The following is a 16,263-nucleotide window of genomic DNA, read 5'->3' as shown; positions in this document are numbered from 1 at the left end:
GGCACTAAATTTCTTTACTTGCGGTTGACATACTCACTTAAAAATTTGGCGTGAAGTCCTGCAAGAAATTGCCCCAAGCATCCTCATAACAATACTTGCAAGCGCTCAAACACCTTCCCGTTTTTCCTTATTGTGAAACCCCTATTGCTACTGCATAAGATGAATTCTTAACCAAAAGAGGAAACAAGATATATGAAAGAACCCATATCACATAGAAAATAGAAATGAAAAAAATCCTCCCTCTCCTATAAATTCAAAAATGAGAATATATCCACTTAGATACAAGCGCCGAAAGAGGCAATATAATTCAAATATTCAAAAATGTATCTTTGAGGACAGAAATTAATTCATGAGTTCTATGTTTTATATTTTTTCATAGTACTCACTTAATTCAATAAGCTTTAACTTCAGAGATTCAATTCTATCAGAAATAATACCATAGTGACAATATCTGTAAAGTGAACTATGATAGTCAATTTTCTCATTGTCTTGATATTTTTCTGCTTCCATACTTTTTATATACTTTGCAAATGATTCCAGTTCAAATAACCTCTTCTCTGTTGCCTCTTTATCCTTTTTGGAAAAAATGGGAACGTTCCAACTTGGCTTTTTGAATTCCCTTTCCAAATAAATCTGAATGTTTTCTAACTTTGAAAGCAACTGAGTACTTGATGATATCAAATTAAACTTTTTGTGGAATTCATTTTTTCCTTTCAGGATCTCCTGAGTCTCTTGTGGATAGTATTCTTTCAAATACTCAATAAGCTGGAACAAGAGTGTTAACTCTAAACTGGATTTTCCCTGCTCTTCAAAGGCATCAATGTTGATGAAAGCATCAATCAATTCTTCAAAATTATTATTTTTGAAATAAAGTATACTCCATTCTCTGGATGTTGGATCCGGTAATATTTTTCCTTCTTTTCCCTGATGATCAACACCAAAGGTCATCTCTATGATATGTGATATCTTCATCTTTAATCCTTGACTCTTTTCCCCCTCAGGCAGTTTCATGTAGTATAAAAATGAATTTTTAGCATATTCATGTGAAAAAAGGTGCCTGTCTCTTTCTCCTATTCCTATGGCAAGATGTAGATGCGATAGTAGAAAATTTTTATCCTCAGTCAAAAGTTTCTAATGGAAAACTAAAGATCATTAGCTTACCTTCCAAGAAAAACTTGAAGGAGGAGTAATACCAATTATCCAGAACATTTTTTCTGCTCTGAGGTAAAATTTCACTTGAGATCAAGTGTTGTTGATGCCTATATGATTGGAAAACAAGTTTTGAAAACTCAAATATAGTGTTGTGTTTTCTAAACAGTGTAACAAATTCATGCACTCCTATAAGCTGATATTTGAAGAAGTAGTAGATTGTTTCAAACATGGTCCTTTGCAGATACAAGAACCTTGAATGTAATGATTCACTTTTAATAGTAGGACTCATTTGAACTACAGTGCCAAGCAGTTCCTGAAGTAATCTTGTAAATATATCCTCAATCTCTTTATAATTTGGTATTCTGATAATAAAGGATAAATACTATTGTTTCAGCTCAAATCCTATCCTTATAGCTCTCATGATAGATTTGGATTTTCACATACATTGAATTTTCAACCTGAAAGGCAGGAAGCAAATTCTCCATAGTTGTATGTATTTCTTTCAGCCTATAAAAATTTCCATAGCAGAGATCATATTTTGAGTCCTCGTCTTTGAAAAGATCACCAAGCCTTTGGGGCAATTTTGAAAACCCCCTGGAAAAATGTTTGAGTGAATTGAAATCTTCCTTCATCATTTCTAGTTGAGAGAATTAATGCACAGTTATTATTCATCTTCAGAGAGAAGCTATTGTTTTGAAAACCCCATGAATACATACTTTGCTTTTCCCATCCAGATTTCTCAGGCTCTATCACTATCAGAATTAAGGATGAAATTCAAAACAGTTCCAAAATTAATGTCTGGATATAATCACTAGGGGATTTGAAATTGAAACTTGGATTGTTTTCTGCATGCAGGACCTCACTCATCAACCCTCAATCCAGGGAGTTGGGACTGCCAGCACAAAACATCTGTTCTGAATTCAATCAACCAACTATCATGGAGAAACAAAAGGACAAGGTCACAAAATTCCTGAATTGGGGGTTTCTGAAATTCATCCTGCATGTTGAAAATACAAGCTTGAAGCCCCCTCATGAATGCATGGATGAAGATTCATTTGTTTTCTTAGCTTACTTCTATGATTTCCCATCTGGATTATTCCTAAAATGTGTTTCTTTGCATCTTGTTGTTCTGTCCAGCTTGGATTGTAACTTGGGCTTCGCAGTATGTGGGTGACTGAGTGCCCATTGTCTTCTTGGCTGACTGAATTTTTGTTTTTGTTAGTAACAGATAATCGATTTCAACAATTGGAAGGATTATAGGTCAGCCAGACTCATAGCTTATAGAAAACCTAATTATGAAAGTGATGATGGCTAAGGCAAATAAAATGATGCATACTTTCTGCAATTAATTTCTCAGTCAAATCCTCTGACTGTTGTGTCCAATTGAGCTTTCCCCATAGATATGAGCCTTGAACTGCTTTTAAGAAGAAAAAGGCAAATAACAAAGCTGATAATTTCAGGCAATTTGAATGAGCTCCCATTGTGAATTTGAAATTAATCAGATAAGGAAAATTGTTGATCCTTATTATTCCTTCCTAGGTTTAAGCAAATGATAAGGTGTGTTGTGCCCGGGTTTGCCACCACCTGCAAGAAGCAAGAATTTCACAATTGAGTCTCAATGATACAGTGAAACTTCCCAAACTAATTTTAAATCTTATTCTGTATAGTGTACTAGTAGTGTATGAAATTTATTCACTGTCAAGCCATGAAAAGATATGTGAGTCAGCAACACTGTTGTTGTAAAAACTGCAAGAAAATATGGCTGAAAGATACGACTCACACTGTTACAAACCCTGAAAAATCAATCCAGAGGGGCCTGAAGAGCCTAAATATGTATGGGAAATCATGTATGAGTTTTTTCCCGTCAAAACCTGGTAATTGATCCTGTAAAATATCTAGTGGATTGAATTATTGGTAATTGTATCCTCTAAAAGCCAAAACATACAGCACACTTACAATTAGGGGTGACAAAGTTAAGGAATATAGAACCAGAAAATCATATGTATTGAAAAACTTAAACCTTATTTTCAGGGACTGAGAAAAGTCTGATCATGTAGTCTACATATTTGCCTGTCAGTGCAAAGAAGGTTTTTATGGCAAGATGCCACATGATGATAATGGTTTTGCTTTATGTCAGATAACCATCAATGAAGCTTGCAATACAATCAGGGTGAATAGTTATTTACAGCTTATCAGCCATGAAGCCATGTCAACTTGATGCAGAAAACATAACCGCACAAAATTGTTTTCCTGTCTGCTTGACTCAGATTGAGAAAAACTAGTCAGCCTCCAGGCAAGAGTGTGAGCCTGGCAAATCAAAATTGCTTCAATCAACTGAGTTTTTTTTGTATGTTCAGCCATCCTCCTAAAGAGTGGTGGAGAAATTTCTTCCTTGTACCAACCATGCAGGATGGGGCCCTCATTTCAATTTCAAAGGACTTGTCAAGTCCGGTTTGTTTGTACAACAGAATGGGATTTTAAGTCTACTTACCTCTGTGTTGTACCTCTTTTAGTTATAAACTATAGGGAAAGTTACTGTAAAACAGTGGCCCATCAGCAGCTATAAAATTCTGGGGACATTTTAAAAGATAAAAAACAAATATGGGTTTTCATATGAGAGCTGTTGAAAGCAGGACTATAGCGTTGGGCAGAGCTGGATTGATCCACCCTGTGGACATTTGGAAGGTGGGGCTGCAACACCATTGCACCTTACAAAATACCTTGAGTCTGGCACAGTTAGGTTCAGTTTGCGCAATAGAAGCTCTTTCAAGAGTTCTAAAAATGAAACGCCAGTTGGAATTCCCAATTAGGATGGTTCCCATTTGAGGGTGAGCGCTGATGGTTTTGCTTACACTGCACTGCTTGCTGTTTTGGAAAGTAATTAACTATCCAGCCAAATTGGCTGGGAGTCGTAAGTGAAAACCTTGATTTCTCTGCTGATTTGATTTCTTTTTTCTGCCAAATATCAAATGTGAACCCCCCTATTGAAAGAAAATTCTCCCCGATGGACTGATGGACCATTGGGGCAACTTGGCATTTTGCGGGGGGACGATAGGTGACGGAGGCCGGGCAATACTTTGACACCCGCAGAGACCCCCGGATTGTCCCGCACAGTGAAATTGATTCAGTCTGCGTCCGTCTGCGTGCTCTTTCCAGAACCGCCAAGCACATCGCGACCCGAATTAAGCTACATAGTAACGACGGCGTTACAACTCAAGATCAAACAAAAAAAGCCGAATAGCATCACTTGCATCGTCCGATGGACCTCGCGGACGAGCTCCTCAACGATCTCGACGGGGATTCGGGCTCCGAAGGAGCGCCTGGAGAGGTGGACGAGGACGGCTTTGTGCGGCCGAACTTGCCGGTCTCAGGAGGCTCGAAGCGCAAACACGGTGGCGCGGCCGATGGCGAAGACAGCGAAGACAACGACGATGATGAGGACGGTGCAGAGATGGACGACAAGACCGGCTTGCTCAGCTTGCCCACCAATGGCACCGAACCCGCCCAGGAGATGGACATCGACGACGTCAAAAAGATGGTGTTGACCGATATTGACGATGTCGGATCGGTCGCCAAGCTGTGGAATAGTCGAACGCTCAAGGATGTAATGGCAGTACGTAATCTGCTGGGTTCGGCGGTCTTATTGTTTTCCAGATCCTTACTTGGCCTGAGGTAGCATATCGTGCTAATACTCATCCTTTTTTTCTCCCCTCCCGAACAGAAAATTGAGCATTACGCCGAAAATCCTTCTGGCGAGACCGCCATGAGTAACGATGCCGCCGAATACCGACTGATCGTTCAAGCAAACAATTTGGCGGTCGAGATCGACAACGAAGTGATGGTAGTACATAAGGTGAGTCCCCGATCTTGCAAGATTTTTTCACCTGTCTCTGTTACTATGTCCGAGGGACTGAAACTGGTGTGCTAGCAATTTTTAGTTCATTAGGGATCATTACGCGCCCCGCTTTCCCAACCTCGAACGATTGCTTCCCAACCCATATGAATATCTAAGAGCTGTAAGGTTGTTTGGGAATACACCGGACCTCAGCTCAGTTAGAGGCTTCGAAAGTAAGCAGCCTTTTGCTAGTTTATCTTTGCTCATTACGGTACGAGGTTGACTAACCGGTAGCCTTCTTTTCTTCCAGATGTCTTGAGCTCGGCGACAGCGATGATTGTCACAGTCGAGGCAGCCACGGTATCTGACGATCGAGTGTTGACAGAGCTTGAATGGAATCGCGTCGACAAGGCGGTTTTGGCTGCTGAAGAACTCGAAGACGCCAGGCGGAAGATCTTAGAATACGTGGAATCCCGCATGTCACTCATGGCCCCGAATCTTTCTGCAATCGTCGGGACCCGGACTGCCGCCAAGCTGATGGGTGTTGCGGGCGGTTTAAGTGGGTTGAGCAAGATGCCTTCGTGCAACGTTCATGTAAGTATTGCCCTCGCTTTTCTTACTGTTCACCGATCTCACCCAATTTCTTTCTTTCAGTTGCTAGGCGCCCAAAAGAAAAACTTGGCTACTGGCTTCTCAACGGCTCATTCGACCCACTCACAGCAAAGGCTCCATACCGGGTTTATATATCAGTGTGACCTAGTTCGGAACACGGAGGAGCCATTCAGGATGAAGGCCCAAAGGACGATTGGTGCGAAATGTGTATTGGCAACCAGGATGGACCATAGTCGACAATATCTAGACGGGTCATACGGGATGAAGCTGAAAGAAGAGATCAAAATCAAGCTCGAGAAACTCGCCGAGCCGCCGCCCCAGAAGCTGACCAAAGCGCTCCCGGTCCCCTCGGAAGGACCGAAGAAACGACGCGGGGGAAAGCGGGCTCGGAAGGCCAAGGAGGCGCACGCGCAGACGGAGTTGAAGAAGCTGACGAACCGGCTGCGGTTTGGCGAGGCGGAGGAAGAGATCGGCTCGTTCGACGAAACCAAAGGGCTGGGCATGCTTGGGGGGAATGCGACGGGCAAGGTGCGCCTGAATGCCGGCGAGAGCAGGTCGCGAGCGAAGCTCTCGAAGGCCAATAAGAACCGACTCTCGGCCCTGCGCTCGAGTGCGGCCTCGTCGGGCCAGTCGGCCCTCACCTCCGGCACCTCCTCCTCCTTGGTCTTCACCCCCGTCCAGGGCCTCGAACTCGTCGACCCTGCCGCGCAGAGGGCCAGGCAACAGGCTACGCTTGAAGCCGCTAAGCCCGGCTGGTTTGTCGAGGGGAGATTCTCGGTCGTGCCAGGCAGCAAAGACAAAGGTGCCTCTACAATACTCAAATGACCTGCTGGGCTTTTTCAGCTTGTCTCCGTCAGGTCCTCGTCTTTCTTGGCCAATCAATACTGGATGGAGAACTCTTTTCTTCTATGTGATTGGTCTTGTTCAGGTGAAGTGTGAATGCCGTCTAATCTACATATATCCTTGAAGTTGAACTGCCCCATTTCCAACCCACCCATTGAATTTCGCCCCATCTCCTGAAATGTAATTCCTGGGCCCATGTGCGACCGTATTTCTCTGTCATCATTTCATCCAGCAATCCATAGGCTTCAGGCCAAGGTCCCTGATCCTACTCACACAGCTGAGCGAAGCACCCAGACCTTTGATGAATGTCCCTCAGGTAGCAGAGTGAGCCAGTAATGGGTTTGCTCGATTGAAGGGCACTACAGCCTTATGGGGTGAAAAACTCATCATCCACTTCAGCAGACACTGGCTGGAGCGTGAAAGCCCTGGTGACAGCCCGGCGTGACTCTGGATGACGTCATCGATGGCCACACCAGCAGCCGAAGACCACTGCAGGCGAGGAAAGAAGACCAGCATCATGAGCAGCAGCGTCCTGTTCGGCCCGGTCGAGCCATTCGCGAGCGAGCATCTCCAAGTGTCCGACCTGTGCGTGTGCTCCCTCCAACCTCATCCTGGCCTCAAGACTTAGTTGCGTGCTTCCGACCACAGCCATTCTCTCTATCTCGAACAATCGGGCAATCCGCAGGGCAATCCGATCGTCTTCATCCACGGAGGTCAGCGGGCCCTTTCTCTCTCTCTTATGCCGCTGACCGACAAAAGCGTGAAACGACCTGCTTACGCTGCCCGAAGATCTGAGCAGGACCCGGCGGCGGATGTTCGCCCGAGGACCGGTGAGTGGTGTCCCCAGACCATCGGACACCAAGGAGGCGAAATTAACGAGCGGGACACACATGCAGACGATTATTCGACCCCGCGAGCTACCGGATCGTGGTGTTTGACCAACGCGGGTGGGTTCTTCCCCCGAACATCCCTGCATCCGGATATTGGGCCTTACATCCACCCGGGCTTTGTGCATGCAGATCGGGAAAGTCGACGCCGCCGTCGTGTCTGGAGGAAAACACCACCTGGCATCTGGTCGCCGACATCGAGAAGATCCGCGCGCACCTGAAGATCGAGAAATGGGTGGTTTTCGGGTACGACCAATAGCTGGAGGATCGGCTTCGAGAAATCGTGTTGATGGCTCATTTTGTTTGTTGTTGTTGGCTGGATAGGGGATCCTGGGGCTCGACTCTGTCCTTGGCATACGCACAGGCCCATCCCGACCGCGTCAAAGGGCTCATCCTGCGCGGCATCTTCGCCCTCCGGCGCGCCGAGCTGGAGTTTTTCTACCAAGGCCCCGGGACCAGCTTCATCTTCCCCGAATGTCGGCCACCATCCCTTTGCATTTCGTTTACCCACTGAAGTTCGTGCTGACTATATATCTGCACTTCGGGGTTTGTGGTGCCCGCAGATTGGGAGGAATACGTCTCGATCATCCCGCCAGAGGAGCGGAACGACCTGATGGGAGCGTACTACAAGCGCCTCGTCTCCCCCGACAAGGCCGTCCGATCCGAGGCCGCCAAGCGCTGGTCGGCGTGGGAATGCTCGACCAGCCGGCTGCTGGTCGATCCAGACTACGTCAAGAAGGCGTATGAGGACGACTTTTCGGATAAGTTTGCGCGCATCGAGTTTAGTCCCTTCTCCAAACCCCCCCTCCCCCCATCAGTTCTTTGTTTGCTTCTCACTGCCTAGCGACACCCTCTACCCCGCCCGTGATTTATGTTCTGTTTTGTTGGATGTCTTTGTAGGTGTCACTACTTTGTGAATGGCGGATGGATGCGCGACGGACAGCTGTTGGAAAAGGGAGAAGTCGACAAGATCCGCCACATCCCCGCTGTGATCATCCAGGGCCGATACGACTGTCAGTGCGATCTTCTCGATCATGCCTCCTTATCTTTTTTTTTTTTTGCAGCGGTCCTAGACCATTGAAATGGAGCAAGTGAAAGAGGGGCTGATCTCTCGAGTTCGTATTTGGTAGGTGTATGTCCGGCCACAACGGCGTGGGAGCTGCACAAAGCGTGGCCCGAGGCAGAGTGCGTCTGTCTTCTCCTCCATCGCATCTTTCTGAGCGCCGCTGAGATCAACATTTATTATTCTGCAACTCCTCGCCTCTTTCTTCTTCCAGGTTCAAAATCATCCCGGATTGCGGCCATTCTGCAAAGGAAGACGGGATCGCCCGAGAGCTCGTTCAAGCTTCGAACAAGTTCAAAACATTATGAGTGTGTCTATTTTTTTGTACGTGCAGGTGGGACGTGGGGGTATCCATGTCTTGCGCACATCAGTCATTGGTCGGCAGGCTGCTGAAGTTACAATGCTCTACAATTACACTAACACATATACAGACTTTGTGGCCTTGCCAAAAAAAAATGACGTTCATCTGTTCAGCTTGAGTGGGGGGGGGGGGGGTGTATATGATCGTTGGGCCGGCTGTGCCATGAACTTCCTGAAGGGAGACCCGATGCGCCAAGGGTTTGGCCTCGAACTGTGGCCAGCATAATTAATGTACATACTGTAACATCTATGGCATAGCTCATGTTATTCCCAGAGGTTTTGGTGCGGGTGTGACACGTTTTCCGGGCCCAATGCGCCGCAGTTCAGGCTCAGCACATCAAACAGGCACTCTTGGCAAGCGAAGAAGAAGCTGGATGGAGATGAGAACTTTCGAGAGCGTGTGTCAAGGATCACTGGTGCGTCATTGGATGTGTCGTAGATCCAGATCTGAGCCAGGGATCGCAAAACTCACAGGTCTGGTAGGGTCCGCTCGTCCGGATCTCGACCAGATATGTCTGCATCTGGAATCTGGATCTGGCTCTGGAAGGGCTTCCAGGTCGGCCGGCGCAGGGCGGCCGAACTTTCGGTTGTGCCGGAGCCGGGGCTGAGCGTGTGCCACATTGACATGCACATATAGAACTGGGGCAGTGTCCTCCAAATTGTGGAGGAGAAGATATTCCAGCTTGAGAAACTCTTTGGCTCCCCGGCTTGCACTTGCCCCACTTCTATCAGGTGAGCCTCCCGGGGAGACGGGACTGCACGCCCCTTGTTGTTCGGCGAGGGTTCCCTTTGATGGGGGGTCGGCTGTGCATAGGATGTGCCCGGGTGCTGGCAGGGGCGCGGGCCAAATCGGGCACATTGTGAACTTATTCAAGTAGGAGCACTGTTAATCAGTGCCTCGTCGTCTGCAGTCTGCTGAGTTGCCAAACCTGTGTGGATATGGGTCGATTGAGTTGGTATTTTTTGGAGACAACCCGTTGCACGATGCAGCTGGAGATCCTGACGTACTGCAACTGCTACACCACGTCGTAGCAGTTGAATGGCTGTTATATGACGGTGATAACCAGGCGGAGTCTGACAAACAGACAAGAGGACGCTGGAAGACTGCCATCGGCTCACCAGCAGCAGCCAGCCCACCAGACTCCAGCCCCAGCCCACCCTCACCTCTAAGTTCTAGCCATACATACATACCCTCTCTCTCTCGTGGCTTTCTTGTTGTTGTGTGCCGCCCCCGACAGTGAGACCCCCAGCCCAGAATCCAGATAGCAGTTTCCATCTGCAATGTCCACCAGCCTCATAGGCCCGGGCCTCAGCCTCACCAAGCTCCCCAGACCGCCCCAACGGCCGCCCGCCTGTCGGGCATGCAAGCGCCGAAAGTCCAAGGTATTAAACACTCCTTATCGTCCTCCTAGCGGCTGATTTACCTCGACGATTGTCAATGCTAATTACCCACTGGATGATCCCCCGATTGGTGTTTGAAGTGTGACTTCGAACAGCCCTGCTCCACTTGCCAGCTCCACCATACTGTCGACAGCTGCTACTATGACACCCTGGCTGTCCCGCGCGAACACAGATCTGCAGCCCGATTGTATGTGCTTCTCCACTCTCAATCCGTCCCCCACTGCAGCACGGCTGGCTGAAGGAGTTGTGTCATGCGGCTGCTATCTCCGGCGCCTTTGTGGTGTGTGCAGATGTCCCAGTGCGCCGTCTTCGCGGACGAAACAGACCAAGACGCTCAAGGCCCGGCTGGCGGAAGCGGAAAACATGATCATGGCCCAGCAACAGACGATCGAGACACTGCGGGCGACGGCGGCGGCGTCGATGTCGACCGGGCACGGCGATCTGCGCGACCACCCGAGCAGCTTCCGTGGTGCCGGGCAGCCGCCGGAGTCGTCGTCGGCGGCGGAGGATGCCTCGCAGGATCAGGATCAGGATGGAGTAGGCGGCGGGGCGGAGGCGGACGGGTCGAAGACGCATCCGGAGGACCTGGCCGACAAGATGACCCGGCTGGTCATCGGCTCCGCCATCTCGCCCCTCCAGCTCGACGCCCCCGAGCTGCCCCACTCCAGCGCCACGCACCAGGAACGGAGCTCGACCGCCGCCTCAGGCGAGGCCCAGCTGCTCCAGAACAACGTCCGCGCCCTGCTCGTCTCCCACAACTCCGGCTGGGCTGAGTTCGCCCGCGGCTTCGGCCTCAACCCCTCCCATGCCACGCCCCTCCCCCCGCCCCCCCTTGTCTCCAGCACGATCATCCCCAAGACCCAGACCATCAACAGCGTCCACGGCCTGGTCTCTCTGTTCCCGCCGAAGAAAGAGGAAGCACTAGGGCTGCTAGATACCTACCTCTCCTACGTGAACCTGGTGCACCATGTGGTCGATGGCCCACAGACGCGGTTCGAGATCGAGTTTTTCTACGACCTGCTTCTCTTGGACCTTCCCCGGCCGATCGAGCCCTCGCCGATGCCGGTCCCGCCCCTCTTGGAGCCCGGCTGGCTGAGCGCTATGCTGGCCATCTTCACCCTTGCGGACAAACGTGACCGGGGGGGACTGCTCAGACCGACCTCCCCCCAGGCCCTCTCGGACTCCCAACGCGCCGACGGCAAAAGTAAGCTCTGGTTCGAGGGCTGTCTCCAGGGATTGAGGATGCGGCTCGACGGCGACGAGCCGCTCGACCTCATCGCCCTCCGCAGCGTCTGTCTCGTCGTCTGGGTGTCAGTTTCTGCCCTCCTTTTTTCTTGCCTTCTGGCCCATTCTTCATTGCTCAGATGCGCTATCCCTTCGTTTAGGTTCGTCTTGTATGGCCAGGACGACGAGGTCTTGCCCGCGGTCAATCTGAACTCACGTATCTTGTACCAAGCGTGCGATAAGCTTCAGCTGGTGAGCTCCCCACCCTCATCCTCCCCCTCACCAATCAGCTGTTCCCGCTGACAGAGAGAGAGAATTGATCGGACGACTGCTAATCTAGCACCGCGATCCGAGCCAAGTCGACCCCCAACTCTCGCCGCGTGAGGCGGAAGACAGGCGACGGATATTCTGTAAGTTCCACCATCTTCATCTCCCCCGACCCAGCAGGAAGATAACGATTTTTTTTTTCGCAGATAATCTGCTGAACACGGACTGGCTATTCAGCGCGATCTCGGGGAAGACCTATTCGCCGGTAGGTGTGGACGGCCATGACGTCCGTTTGCCGCGCTCGATCGCGGACCGGGACCCGATCCCGGCGGCGATCTCCGGGCTTGCCTTCCGCTCCCTGTTGATGCGTCAGCTGCGTAAACTGGCCACACTCGCCCTTCTGCCGGGCGGGATCTCGCAGAACGATGCGGCGGGCTTCGAGGCCGATTTGGATCGGCTCGACCAGCGACTCCCGGGCTGGTGCGAGATCGATGTGGACAACTTCCCCTGTAAGCTCTCCGCCTTGAAATCCTGTGGGCAGAAAAGAGGGGTGCTGATTGTATGTCTTTCTGTGTGTGGTTTATAGCTGGCCAGTCGTTGAGCGACCCCCAACAGCAGGCCGAGTTCAGCCAGAAGATCATCACCAACGTCCAGCTATGCGCCGTCCGCGTCCGCTTCCACACTAAGTTCGCCGCCCCACCCCCCGACGCCCCTCCCTACATGCATCAGTCGGCCAGCCACCACCGTGCTATCTGTATCTCGAGGGCTGTTAGGTTGCTTAGGCTTGAACAGCTCCATCTGCAGTATTCTACACGCATTCTGGGACACAGGCTTGTCATAGTTTTCTCCGCTTTCCCTTTTTGGAAAGGTTGTGCTCACTTTTTTGGACTTATGTGTGTGCAGTGGCTACCCGCGCTTTCATCCAATCGTAGGCGGCCTGACCTTATCAGCGCTAATGGCCAGTGAGTCCTCTACCCCAGTTTCCCTCAACATGGCTTGCGCAAGAGTAGAACTAACAGGAAGTGTGAACACAGAGAGCCCGGACGGCGCGGAGCGCCGGATGCTCTTCGACGAGCTCTCCCGATTCACCGCCGTCATACACTCCTACGGCGTCTTGTCCCAAGTCACTAACCTCGGTATCTTGGCGATCGAGACCGCTCTCAACGAGGTCAGGAGGGGCGAGCTTGCTCAGGTCCAGGCGCTTAGGATCCCGCTCGCCGCCGTCCCTCAGGTATTATGTTCTTTTTCTGGACAGGTGTCTGGAACTAGCCCTGAAAATGTGCGCCTTTTTTTCCAATGTAGAACGAGGATAATTCGGGGGAACCTTATTATCCCTCCCCGCTCATCCCAGAGACCGGATACGAGCGCCATCCCGAGGCGAAGCTGAATCCGTCGGACCGTTCCTCGTTGTCGAGCATGGGCCAACCGGGCACCATCGGGCCCCCCAATTATCTACCGGCGCCACTGATAATCCCGTCGCCCGGCCTGGCCAGTAGTCCAACGAGCATCCATCATCAGCCCGGCGAGGTCTGTATCCTACAGCCGCTCCCATCGAGAGCGTTCGACGGCCCACGACCTGAGCGCCTCGATCCTTTAACCGGCTCCAGTTCGCGAAGCCCAGGGACGGCTAGACCGTCCGTCCACGGCTTCGGAACCTTCGCCTCTGCGGCCCCGCTTTCCGCAGGAGCCCAGAATCCACAGACAATGGGCGTGCCTATCGACAACTTGTTCGCACATCTCGCCGGCGGTAACGTCGGCTACGAAGGCCTCATGGTCGGCTGGATGGGCGCCCACTCGCCCCATTTCCCCGCCGGCGGCGTCGCCGGCCAGGCCACTACCAGCTCCGTCGGAGAGCCCCATGGATACCATCCCCCGACCGTGCAGAATACGTGGAAACAGGAGTGGTGACCCGCTCCCGCCGTGTCTTGTCTCTCCGATCCTGCTTCGGGTTCCGGGCCGACCCGCTACGGAGGAAGCCGTGGACAGGCACTGCTCGATCGGCCTCTTCTTCGCCTCTCGGCAACGCGCAGACATCAAGACACCGCATTCCCTCACCCACAAGCTTCTTATTTTATTCGATTCTATTTGGGCACTCCTGGAACTAAATATATCTACAATGTGTACTCCATAATACTCTGTTTCCTGGGCCCTCTTTTCTCACATAGCATCCAAAGCGCCTCCCCCGTACTCTGCAGGATTATTTTTTCTCTTCTTTCTTTCCTTCCCGGTTGATCCGCTCTCTCCAGGATGCTTGTATACTAGACGGATCGATGCACGTCTCTTTTTCTCTCTCTCCGATCTGGAATGGCCGGGTCTGTGCTGTGTATGTATGTAGCATATATATGTTTATTTTTTGTCTGGAATTGTTGCAGCTTTGTGGATGGGTGGACGGGCCTGGGTGCGGACTCTGGGAAGATCGGCATTGATTTGGAGACGACATTGACACAGGTCCCTCAGGACCCTGGAACCCCCCCCCCCCCCCCCCCCCCCCCCCCCCCCCCCCCGAAGGGGGTGGGTAACCTAAATGTGTGAATTTTTAATTTTTTTTACAAAATGTTAGGCATCAAATTGGTATGAATGGGCTCTGAAACCCCAAAGGGTACGCACCAAACATGCCATAAATGTATGAATTTCCGCTGAAATTCAGGCCCCGTTTGGCAGCAGTGATGTTATGTAATAACCACTGCTTTTCTATAACCGGGCCTCACCGAGGCCCATATTGCATCACTCGCATGTTTGGCAGATTTGAGAAGTTATGACTTGAGGGTCATCACGACTTTCCTCATCACTCCCCATGATCCCCGCCATTTCCGATATAGTAACCCTGGGGGTGTTTTTGGGGTGATATTGGCACCCTTACACAACACACCCCCAACTCTACCTCTGTTACTCCCCTCGATGGCCGGTACAGACTTTGTACCGGTCATCGAGCGGAGTACACACTCCAATCAATGGGCCAACACAACCGGTGTGGTGTTCCATATGCGTGACAATGCCAAAAGCCCATTGCAGAGGTATTATAGTGGAGGGAGTGTGTAATACAGTGCGGGGGAAGAAGGGAAGAAGGAGCAAGATGGGAGGAGAGGCCTTGACCCCCAACATTGGGAATGGAACAGGTTAGACAATGGATGCAGAGTGTGTGGAAGAGGATGGAAGAAGGCTTGGTTGCATAGCAACACATGACATCATGCAGCGCAGTACATGCATGAAAGTGCTGTGTAGCTCAAGCGTCTCATGCAGCATATATCCCTCATTGTTTGTACGCATAATACAGCATATGCAGGTAGATAAGCTGTACAGGAAGTGTCTCCTGCAGCATAAATCCCTCATTGTTTGTACATGAAGCACATCATATGCAGGTAGATAAGATGTACAGGAGGCATCTCCTGCAGCATAAAGCCCTCATTGTTTGTAAGGCAGTGCAGCACACGCATGCAGATGCTGTGTAGTTGAGTGTCTCCTGCAGCATAAACCCCTCGTTGTTTGCAGCGCAGTACATGCATGAGAGGCTGTGTAGTTAAGATCCCCTGCAGCAATAATCCCTCATGAGGAGCTTCCCTGGAGCAAAAATCCCTCACCCTTCAATATATAAGGAGGCCCTTTCTCCCCTCATCAGACTTTTCCCCATCAGCCTACAGAGCTTTGGTCACAAGTGGTTAGTTAGTTTAGTTAGGATCAGCCTACAGAGGTTTGGTCACATACAGTAGTTTAGTCAGCAGTGGGGTTATTAGCGGTATTAGTGGTTAGTACAAGTAGTGTAGAAGTTTAGTAGCAGTATTAGTGTTTTGGCAGTAGTAGAACCAAGCATAACACAACAACAAGTTCGCGTTAAACAGCATATTAGTAACGTGTAGTACAAGTATAACAAAGTAAGTGTATTGCCTGCGAGCAAAGAAGTTATAACAGATTTGCTAGCCTGTTGAATCAAGTGATCTAGGTCTGATAGAGATTACTATATGAAAGTAAGATCTATCTTGGAATCAGCCATATCTTTATAAATATTGATTACAAGACTCTTAGATATTTGCATAGTATTATTAGAGGGGCAGGTCTTTCAAACCACCCGTAAGTTGTGATAGCCTTCCAACCTATTAAGCAATTTATTTCCCCCTCAGCGGATATTTCACCAAATTATATTTAGTGTCCCACACAAGTCCTACACCGGTCATCAAGATTGATGACCAATCCAACACAATTGGCCATCAATGACCAGTGGTCATCGAAGGGCCCATGTATTTCCCCAATGACCATTGGTCATTGAAGGGACTATGTATGTATTCCCCTTGATTACCATTGGTCATTGAAGGGACTGTGTGTTCTCCCCAATGACCATTGGTCATCAAAGGGACTATGTATTCTCCTTGATGACCATTGGTCATCAAAGGGATTGTGCACATATTCTCCTCAATGGCCATTGGTCATCCAAGGGACCATGTATTCCCTTTGATGACCAATGGTCATTGATGGAAATATGTGTTCCCCAAAAGGGACTCTGTATTCCCTTTGATGACTGTGTACCGGCCATTGTCCAGAGGAGTTAAACACTCAATTGGCCTTGCCGGTATGTACGCTTGATGGCCGGTATTTACTGGCCATCAAGCTTTTATGTAGGCAAGCTG

The 16,263-nt window shown here is 49.9% G+C and overlaps 4 protein-coding genes across 4 annotated transcripts; 3 read left to right on the top strand and 1 right to left on the bottom strand.

The window, feature by feature from the left end:
- Window positions 1–1,328: 1,328 nt before the first annotated feature.
- On the bottom strand, window positions 1,329–2,633 carry PtA15_18A270 (uncharacterized protein; the record flags this gene model as incomplete). Its single annotated transcript, XM_053164793.1, has 6 exons — window positions 1,329–1,345; window positions 1,423–1,514; window positions 1,597–1,789; window positions 1,869–1,904; window positions 2,225–2,353; window positions 2,489–2,633. 6 exons carry the CDS (start codon window positions 2,631–2,633, stop codon window positions 1,329–1,331), a joined length of 612 nt encoding a protein of 203 aa, XP_053028767.1.
- Window positions 2,634–4,411: 1,778 nt separating this feature from the next.
- Window positions 4,412–6,424, top strand: PtA15_18A269 (uncharacterized protein; the record flags this gene model as incomplete). The annotated part of the gene is made up of 5 exons (XM_053164791.1): window positions 4,412–4,765; window positions 4,874–5,005; window positions 5,091–5,220; window positions 5,298–5,581; window positions 5,642–6,424. 5 exons carry the CDS (start codon window positions 4,412–4,414, stop codon window positions 6,422–6,424), a joined length of 1,683 nt encoding a protein of 560 aa, XP_053028766.1.
- A 469-nt stretch (window positions 6,425–6,893) lies between these two features.
- Window positions 6,894–8,700, top strand: PtA15_18A268 (uncharacterized protein; the record flags this gene model as incomplete). Its single annotated transcript, XM_053164790.1, has 10 exons — window positions 6,894–7,027; window positions 7,091–7,155; window positions 7,242–7,272; window positions 7,339–7,389; window positions 7,462–7,575; window positions 7,654–7,805; window positions 7,893–8,109; window positions 8,230–8,342; window positions 8,460–8,514; window positions 8,607–8,700. 10 exons carry the CDS (start codon window positions 6,894–6,896, stop codon window positions 8,698–8,700), a joined length of 1,026 nt encoding a protein of 341 aa, XP_053028765.1.
- Window positions 8,701–10,522: 1,822 nt separating this feature from the next.
- PtA15_18A267 (uncharacterized protein) lies at window positions 10,523–13,552 on the top strand (the record flags this gene model as incomplete). Its single annotated transcript, XM_053164789.1, has 8 exons — window positions 10,523–11,463; window positions 11,539–11,629; window positions 11,718–11,787; window positions 11,851–12,153; window positions 12,231–12,474; window positions 12,548–12,606; window positions 12,679–12,875; window positions 12,947–13,552. The coding sequence occupies 8 exons, from the start codon at window positions 10,523–10,525 to the stop codon at window positions 13,550–13,552; spliced, it is 2,511 nt and encodes an 836-aa protein (XP_053028764.1).
- Between the last annotated feature and the right edge of the window lie 2,711 nt (window positions 13,553–16,263).

Source organism: Puccinia triticina, chromosome 18A (assembly GCF_026914185.1).
Source record: "Puccinia triticina chromosome 18A, complete sequence".
Classification (NCBI taxonomy): Eukaryota; Fungi; Basidiomycota; class Pucciniomycetes; order Pucciniales; family Pucciniaceae; genus Puccinia; species Puccinia triticina.
The sequence above is the reverse complement of the archived record's forward strand: the minus strand, read 5'-3'. Positions and strand labels throughout refer to the sequence as shown.